At 41.0% G+C, this 8,575-nt stretch overlaps 1 protein-coding gene across 1 annotated transcript; it reads right to left on the bottom strand.

The window, feature by feature from the left end:
• Positions 1-1,398: 1,398 nt before the first annotated feature.
• On the bottom strand, positions 1,399-2,337 carry LOC122219373 (putative olfactory receptor 2B8). Its single transcript, XM_042937606.1, has one exon. It carries the CDS (start codon positions 2,335-2,337, stop codon positions 1,399-1,401), a length of 939 nt encoding a protein of 312 aa, XP_042793540.1.
• Between the last annotated feature and the right edge of the window lie 6,238 nt (positions 2,338-8,575).

Raw genomic sequence — 8,575 nt, 5'->3', positions numbered from 1 at the left:
GGGGAAAAAAGGAAATGTCTCCTCCCAGAAGACACTGTCCTCTGTCTAAGGCCACCTAGGGGAGCCCTTCCCCTGACCCCACTGATCTCCAGTCATTCATCCTCTCCTTTCCGCATCTACACGCAGCCCCCCTTTCCCCTGCAAACCACGAGTCCACACACGGTGGTTCCCAGTCTGCACCATCGGGGCTCAAACATGCCACAAGACCACTGCGGTGAAAGACGGCTCTCACCCGTATCACAAAACAAGCATCCAAAAAGCAGTCACCTGTGAAGGGTGGAGTTGGCGGGGGTCTGCGACCTGTTCCTGCCTCCTCCGTGAGCCTGGTCAGAGCAGGACTCTGGCAAACAGTAGCTGCGAAATGTGCAGACTAGGAGGTACAGGAGGGTCTCACGGGGGTGACTGCGCTCTGATGACTGACCCACGAGTGAGTTTAGCAGGATGCAGAGGGCGTGTTCAGAGTGCAGTCACCCTACACCACACACTCTGCCGTTATGCTAACGTGTGACAGTCCTAAGGCCAGGACAGGGCGACGAAGGTAGGGAAGAATGAAACTGAGAATGTCCCTTCCCTTCTCTGGGCTCACTGGTGCCACAGGGGAGGGCCTGCGGGATGGGTGAAATAGGTGATGGAGATTAAAGAGAGTACATGTGATGATGGAAATGTGGAATCACTATATTGTATACCGGAAAGAATATAAAACTGTAGGTTTTCTCTAATGGAATGACAATAAAAAATTAATTGAAAATAAAATAATAAAAATCAATTCTAAAGAAAAAAAAATTTTTCAAAAACAAAGAATTGTGTTTCAAGGGGAAACTCATTATCACAATGGTGACGTTACACCACAGACTGATATCTGAATAAATTTATCAGGATGGATGTTAGCAAGATTTCTATCAGCTAAATTTTTTTTCCTACAGTTGCCCTCCTACCTCTGGGAAAGAGCTGTGATCCAGTCAGGCTACGAATGTTGTAATAGAGCCGTGATCAAACTGCAAGAATATGCAATAGGCTCCAGCAATTGCTAGAAGATGCTAAAATATTAATATTTGTTACAGTGTTCTGGTCGGTTTTATTCTTCTTTTGCTATGTATTATGGTGTGTGTAACTGTCATTTGCAATTAGCCATGGAAAAGTGTTCCCAAAGGTGGTGAAACAAGAAAATCCTGAGAAACATTTTGAATATTAATAGGATGCAGATGGTCTAGGAACACTAACTCAGCATCTCTGGAGGCTGCAATGCGTCCATGAACTTAGAGTTTGAACACTCACTTGCATAAAAGAGTGAATTAAGGAAGTCCCCATGAGAGTTGTCAGGGGAAATGGTGAGGACACAGAAATCTGAAAGACCGTGGCATTCAAAGTCTTTCATGACAGGGTCTTCCTCCCCCCCAGTCATCTAGAGTCATAGTCCTGACAGAACACCTTCCTCATTGCTCCTGTCACATCCTTGTTCCGCAGGGTATACACGAAGGGGTTGGCCATGGGGGTGACGATGGTGTAGAAGAGAGAAATGAACTTGCCCTGATCCTGGGAGTAGTTGTTGCTGGGCTGGACGTAAATGTAGATGGCTGTGCCATAGAACAGGGAAACCACTGTGAGGTGGGACCCACATGTCCCAAATGCTTTCCTCTGCCCTGTGGCTGACTTTATTCTTAACACTGCCCTGACAATATGACCATAGGAGAACGTGATTAATGTCACAGGTATGAGGAGAATAATCACACTGACAGAGAACAGCTCATTCTCATTCTCAGTGGTGTCAACACAGGCAAGCTTAAGCAGCAGGGTGACCTCACAAAAGAAGTGGTCTATTTTATTTCTTCCACAAAGTGGTACAAGGAAGATGAGACCCATCTGCAATGAGGAGTTGGCAAAACCAATGAACCACGATGCAGAAGCCATCAGGGCACAGAGACGGGGGTGCATGATCACTGTGTAGTGCAGGGGTCTGCAGACGGCTGCGTAGCGGTCAAATGCCATCACCCCTAACAGAAGGCATTCTGTGCATCCCAAACCTAGAGAGACGAACAGCTGAGCTACACAACCACCGAAAGAGATAGACTTGTCTCCTCCCCTGAGATGAACCAGCAGCTGAGGAACAGTGCTGGTTGTATAACACAGGTCCAGAAAGCTTAGGTTGGACAGGAAAAAGTACATGGGAGTCTGCAGGTGTGGGTCCAGGCGGGACAATGCAATGATGCTCGTGTTTCCCAGGAGGGTGAACAGATAGAAGATCAGAAGAACCACAAAGAGGACGCGCTCCAGCTGAGGCCGGTCAGAGAAACCCAGCAGGATAAAGCCAGTGAAAGAACTTCCATTTTTCGGGTCCATCCTTTTGTACCACCTGTTTCCTGTCAAGATCAAGCATTTAGCAATTTTTAAGAGAAATCTTCAAAAAAATCAAAAGTTGGCAGGAGGTGGATTTATGTTATAAGACCGGTCATGGCATTTTATAAGTAACTATTTGAATAAATGGTGTACTCATTACATTGATCAATTAGTTCCACTTTCGTTCCACATTACCAGAAAAAGTAAATTGTTAATGAGGAGAGGAGCCAAGATGGCGGAACAGTATGGAAGTATTTTGTGTGTCTCACATCCATAAAATACAGCCAGACCAACACTGAACCATCCTACACTCCTCGAAAACTGACGGGAGGATTAACACAACAATCTGCACAACCTGAAGCACAGAATTCAGCAGGTACGTGGCACGGAGAAGTGAACTTGGGGAACGAGAAGGTGCAGGAAGGGAGGTGCTTTTGCGAGCAGAGAGAGGATGGAGACTGCGGGGGGTGGGGGCGGAGAATACGGGAAAAGCACCCCTCCCCAAAAGCAGCTGGAGAGAAAGTAGAAAATTGGAAAGAGCCGCGGGTACTAAACTAAAAAGGGAGAAAGGAGAAAGGAGAGGGTTTAAATTCTATTAAGACTGTAAACAAGGGGAGCACAAAGGCTGCAACTCCGCAGCTCGATACCTGGCAGTGCTCTGGTGGGAAAAGTGAATCCCCAGGAACAGAGCGGGGTCCGGGAGGTTCTCGTGCCACAGGAGGAAATGCGGTTCCACTGCTGGAAGGATATTTGGTAGAGACTGTTGAAGCCACCTGGTCCCAGCAGACTCCGGAAGGCAGCCACGTTTGCTGGTTCTGGGGCAAGGTTGTTGACGGTAAAGCCTGGTGCCAGATGTGTGTTGCGATTTTCCATGCTCCCTGAAATGCTGGGGCTACACTGTCTCGTGATCTTTCTTTGGGGTGGGCTGGGACCTGGCCACAGTCTTGGGACTCTGGCAGCAGGAGGGTCCAGCGGGCATTCCTGGGTGCAGCCAACATTCGGCCTTGCTCATTTGGCCATTGCTGAGTGAGACCCTCTCGCAGAGGGGCTGAATGGGTCAAGGCCGCAGTCCTTTGGAAGTAAGGGGCCAGGGAAAACAGCCACATCTGAGACAAAACTCGGGAGAGAGGTGCTGCCTGGGGCCTGGTCACGGAGAGTGAAAAAGCATGGAGTGGAGGAGACCTGAAGACAGAGGACCGGTGCGTGATTGCTGCTCTGGGAGAACAGACTCGGTAGCTGGGTGGCGCCATTTTCACCATTCCTGCCCATGCGCATATGCACCTATGAGCACCGCAACAATCCACCCCAGTAGGCTAGCAGCGCCATCTAGTGGAGAGCGGAGCTGTTACACCAAGCCCTGCCCAACTGGGCGAACTTTGCTCTTCAAGAACAAAACCTCACCACCAGCTTAATTTAAGCACTATAAAGAGCTACATGGACTGACCTGTAGGGGAAAACGAAGTAGTTTCAGTCCTACTTCAATATCTTAGCAGGTCCATCTATTCAATTTTCTTTCTTTCTTTTTCTCATTTTTTACACTTCTTTTCTTGAATACAGAAAGAGAAAACATTCATTTTTATTTTCAATTTTTATTAACAATGTTTTTGTTTAATTTTTATTACTATATTTTTTACTTTGTCTAATTTTTTTCAAATTTTACTTTAATTCCATCATTTTATTTTAGTCTACTTCAGTGTATTCACCTTTTCCAATTTTCAAATGATCTCCTTTTTTTTTTTCCTTTTTTCCCTTTTTCGTTTCTTTTTCTTGAATGCAGAAAGAGAAAAACTTCCTTTTTACTTTCAATTTCTATTAAAAATATTTTTCTTTAATTTTTTACCGTATGTTTGCTTTTATGTAAATTTTTCAAAATCTATTTTACTTCCATCATTTTATTTAGTCTAATACAGTGTATTCACTTTTTCAAACTTTCAAACAATTTCTTTTTTTTCTTTCTTTTTTCTCTTTTTCATTTCATTTCTTTTTCTTGAATATAGAAAAAGAAAAATTCATTTTTATTTTTAATTTTTATTGAAAATATTTTTCTTTATTTTTTTCTACTATATTATTTACTTTTGTGTATATTTTTTCAAATTCTATTTTACCCCCATCATCTCATTTTAGTCTACTTCAGTGTATTCATTTTTTCAAATTCTCAAATGATTTCCTTTCCCCCCACTTTTTTCTCTCTAATCTGTCAAACCACTTTCAACACCCAGACCAAAACACACCTAGGATCTAGCATCATTTATTCAATTTGTGTGTGTTTTTAATTTTTTAATTTTAATAGGTTTTTAATTTTAATTTTTTAATTTTAATTTCTCTACTTCATTAATTCCTGTTCTCCCTTCAAAATGACAAAATGAAGGTATACACCCCAAAAGAAACAGCACGAAGAAGCGACAGGCAGGGATTTAACCAACACAGATACAAGCAAGATGTCTGAACCAGAATTTAGAATGACAATAACAAGAATGCTAGCTGGAGTCAAAAATAGATTAGAATGCCTTTCTGCAGAGATAAAAAGGAGTAAAATATAGCCAGAATGAGATTAAAAATGCTATAAGTGAGCTGCAATCACGGATGGATGCAGCGGCAGCAAGGATGGATGAGGCAGAACAGAGTCAGCAATATAGAGGACAAACGTATAGAGAATAATGAAGCAGAAAAAAAGAGGGAGATTAAGGCCAAAGAGCATGATTTAAGAATTAGACAAATCAGTGACCATTCAAAGGAACACCAGAATCATAGGGGTCCCAGAAGAGGAAGAGAGAGAAATAGGGGTAGAAAGGAGATGGGAGCAAATAATAGCGGAAAACTTTCCTAACCTGGGCAAAGACACAGACATCAAAATCCAGGAAGCACAGAGGACTCCCATTAAATTCAACCGAAACCAACCATCACCAAGGCATATCATAGTCAAATTCACAAATTACTCAGGCAAGGAGAGAATCATGAAAGCAGCAAGGGAAAAAAAGTCCCTAACCTACAAGAGAAGACAGATCAGGTTTGCAGCAGACCTATCTATAGAAACTCGGCAGGCCAGAAAGGAGTGGCAGGATATATTCATTGTGCTGAATCACAAAACTATGCAGACAAAAAATCTTTATCCAGCAGGCTGTCATTCAAAATAGAAGGAGAGATTAAAAGTTTCCCAGACAAACAAAAATTAAAGGAGTTTGTGACCACTAAACCAGCCCTGCAAGAAATTTTAAGGGGGACTCTCTGAGGCGAGAAAAAATGAAAAAAAATACAATAAATAAATAAATAAATAAATACCCACAGCAACAAAGATTAAAAAGGAGCAGAGAACACCACCAGAAACTCCAACTCTACAAGCATCATAATGGCAATAAATTCATATCTTTCAGTACTCACTCTAAATGTCAATGGACTCAATGCTCCAATCAAAACACATAGGGTAACAGAATGGATAAGAAAACAAGACCCAGCTATATCCTGTTTACAAGAGACACACTTTAGACCTAAAGACACCTTCAGATTGAAAATAAGGGGATGGAGAACCATCTATCATGCTAATGGTCAACAAAAGAAAGCCAGAGTAGCCATACTTATATCAGACAATCTAGACTTTAAAATAAAGACTCTATCAAGAGATGCAGAAGGGCATTATATTGTAATCATGGGGTCTATCCACCAAGAAGACCTAACAATTGTAAATATTTATGTGCCAAATGTGGAAGCACCCAAAAATATAAAGCAGTTAATCACAAACATAAAGAAACTCACCGACAGTAATACCATCATAGGAGGAGACTTCAACACCCCACTCACAACAATGGACAGATCATCTAAACAAATTACCAACAAGAAAACAATGGCTTTGAATGACACACTGGACCAGATGGACTTAACAGATATATTCAGAACATTTCATCCTAAAGCAGCAGAATATACATTCTTCTTCAGTTCACATGGAACATTCTCCAGAATAGACCATATGCTGGGACACAAATCAGCCCTAAGTAAGAATAAAAAGATAGAGATCATACCGTGCATATTTTCAGATGACAATGCTATGAAACTTGAAATCAACCACAAGAAAAAATTTGGAAAGGTAACAAATACTTGGAGACTGAAGAACATCCTACTAAAGAATGAATGAGCTAACCATGAAGTTAAACAGGAAATTAAAAAGTGTAGGGAAGGCAATGAAAATGATAACAGCACTACCCAACACCTCTGGGATGCAGCAAAGGCAGACATAAGAGGAAAGTATACAGCAATCCAGGCCTTCCTAAAGAAGGAAGAAAGATCTCAGATACACAACCTAACATTACGCCTTAAGGAGCTGGAAAAAGAATGGCAATGAACCCAAAACCAGCAGAAGACACGAAATAACAAAGATTAGAGCAAAAATTAATGCAATTGAAACCAAAAAAAAAAAAAAAAAACCCCACAGTAGAACAGATCAATGAAACCAGAAGCTAGTTCTTTGAAAGAATTAAAAAAATTGATAAACCACTAGGAAGTTTGATCAAAAAGAAAAAGGAAAGGGCCCAGATAAATACAATCAAGAATGAAAGAGGAGAGATCAAAACCAACACAGCAAAAATAAAAACAACAATAAGAGAATATTATGAGCAACTATATGCCAATAAAATGGGCAATCTGGAAGAAATGGACAAATTCCTAGAAACATATACACTACCAAAACTGAAACAGGAAGAAATAGAAAATTTGAACAGACCCATAACCTGTAAGGAAATCGAATTAGTAATCAAAAATCTGCCAAAAAACAAGAGTCCAGGGCCAGATGGCTTTCCAGGGGAATTCCCAAATATTTAAGGAAGAGTGAACACCTATTCTCTTGAAACTGTCTCAAAAAAATAGAAATGGAAAGAAAACTTCCAAACTCTTGCTATGAAGCCAGCATTACCCTGATTCCAAAACCAGACAGAGACCCCACTAAAAAGGAAAACTATAGACCAATATCCCTGATGAACATGGATGCAAAGATCCTCAACAAGATATTAGCCAACCGGCTCCAACAATACATTAAAAAAATGATTCACCACGACCAAGTGGGATTCATACTTGCGATGCAGGGCTGGTTCAATATCCACAGAACAATGAACGTGACTCATCACATCAATAAAAGAAAGGACAAGAACCATATGATCCTCTCAATACATGCAGAGAAAGCATTTGACAAACTACAGCAAACTTTCTTGATAACAACTCGCAAGAAAGTAGGGATAGAAGGAGCATACCTCAAGACCATAAAAGCCATATATGAATAACCCAGCGCTAATATCATCCTCAATGGGGAAAAACTGAGAGCTTTTCCAGTAAGGTCAGGAACAAGACAGGGATGTCCACTCTCGCCACTGTTATTCAAAATGGTATTGGAAGTCTTAGCCTCTGCAATCAGACAACACAAAGAAATAAAAGGCATCCCAATCGACCAGGAGGAGGTCAAACTTTCACTCTTTGCAGATGACATGACACTCTATATGGAAAACCCAAAAGATGCCAACCAAAAAGCTGCTAGAATTGATTCATGAATTCAGCAAAGTTGCAGGATATAAAATCAACACACAGAAATCACTTGCATTCCTAAATACCAACAATGAAGTGACACAAAGAGAAATCAAGGAATCTATCCCACTTACAGTTGCACAAAAAAACCGTAAAGTACCTAGGAATAAATCTAACCAAAGAAGTGAAAAATCTATACACTGAAAACTATAGAAAGCTTATGAAAGAAATTGAAAAAGACACACGAAAAAATGGGAAAAGATTCCATGCTACTGGATAGGAAGAACAAATATTGTTAAACATCGATGCTACCCAAAGCAATCTACATATTCAGTGCAATCCCTATCAAAATAACACCAGTGTTCTTCACAGAACTGGAACAAATAATCCTAAAATTTGTATGGAACGAGAAAAGACCCCGAATAGCCAAAGCGATCTTGAAAAAGAAAACCAAAGCAGGACACATCACAATCCCAGACTTCAAGCTCTACTACAAAGTTGTAATCATCAAGACAGTCTGGTACTGGCACAAGAACAGACACTCAGATCAGTGGAACAGAATAGAGAACCCAGAAATGGACCCACTAATTAGTTGTATGGCCAACTAATCTTTGACGAAACAGGAAAGAGTATCCAATGGAATAAAGACAGTCTCTTCAGCAAGTGGTACTGGGGAAAACTGGACAGCGACATGCAGAAGAATGAACCTGGACCACTTTCTTACACCAGACCCAAAAAT

Source organism: Panthera leo, chromosome B2 (genome assembly GCF_018350215.1).
Source record: "Panthera leo isolate Ple1 chromosome B2, P.leo_Ple1_pat1.1, whole genome shotgun sequence".
Classification (NCBI taxonomy): Eukaryota; Metazoa; Chordata; class Mammalia; order Carnivora; family Felidae; genus Panthera; species Panthera leo.
This window is presented reverse-complemented; position numbering and strand designations above follow the sequence as displayed.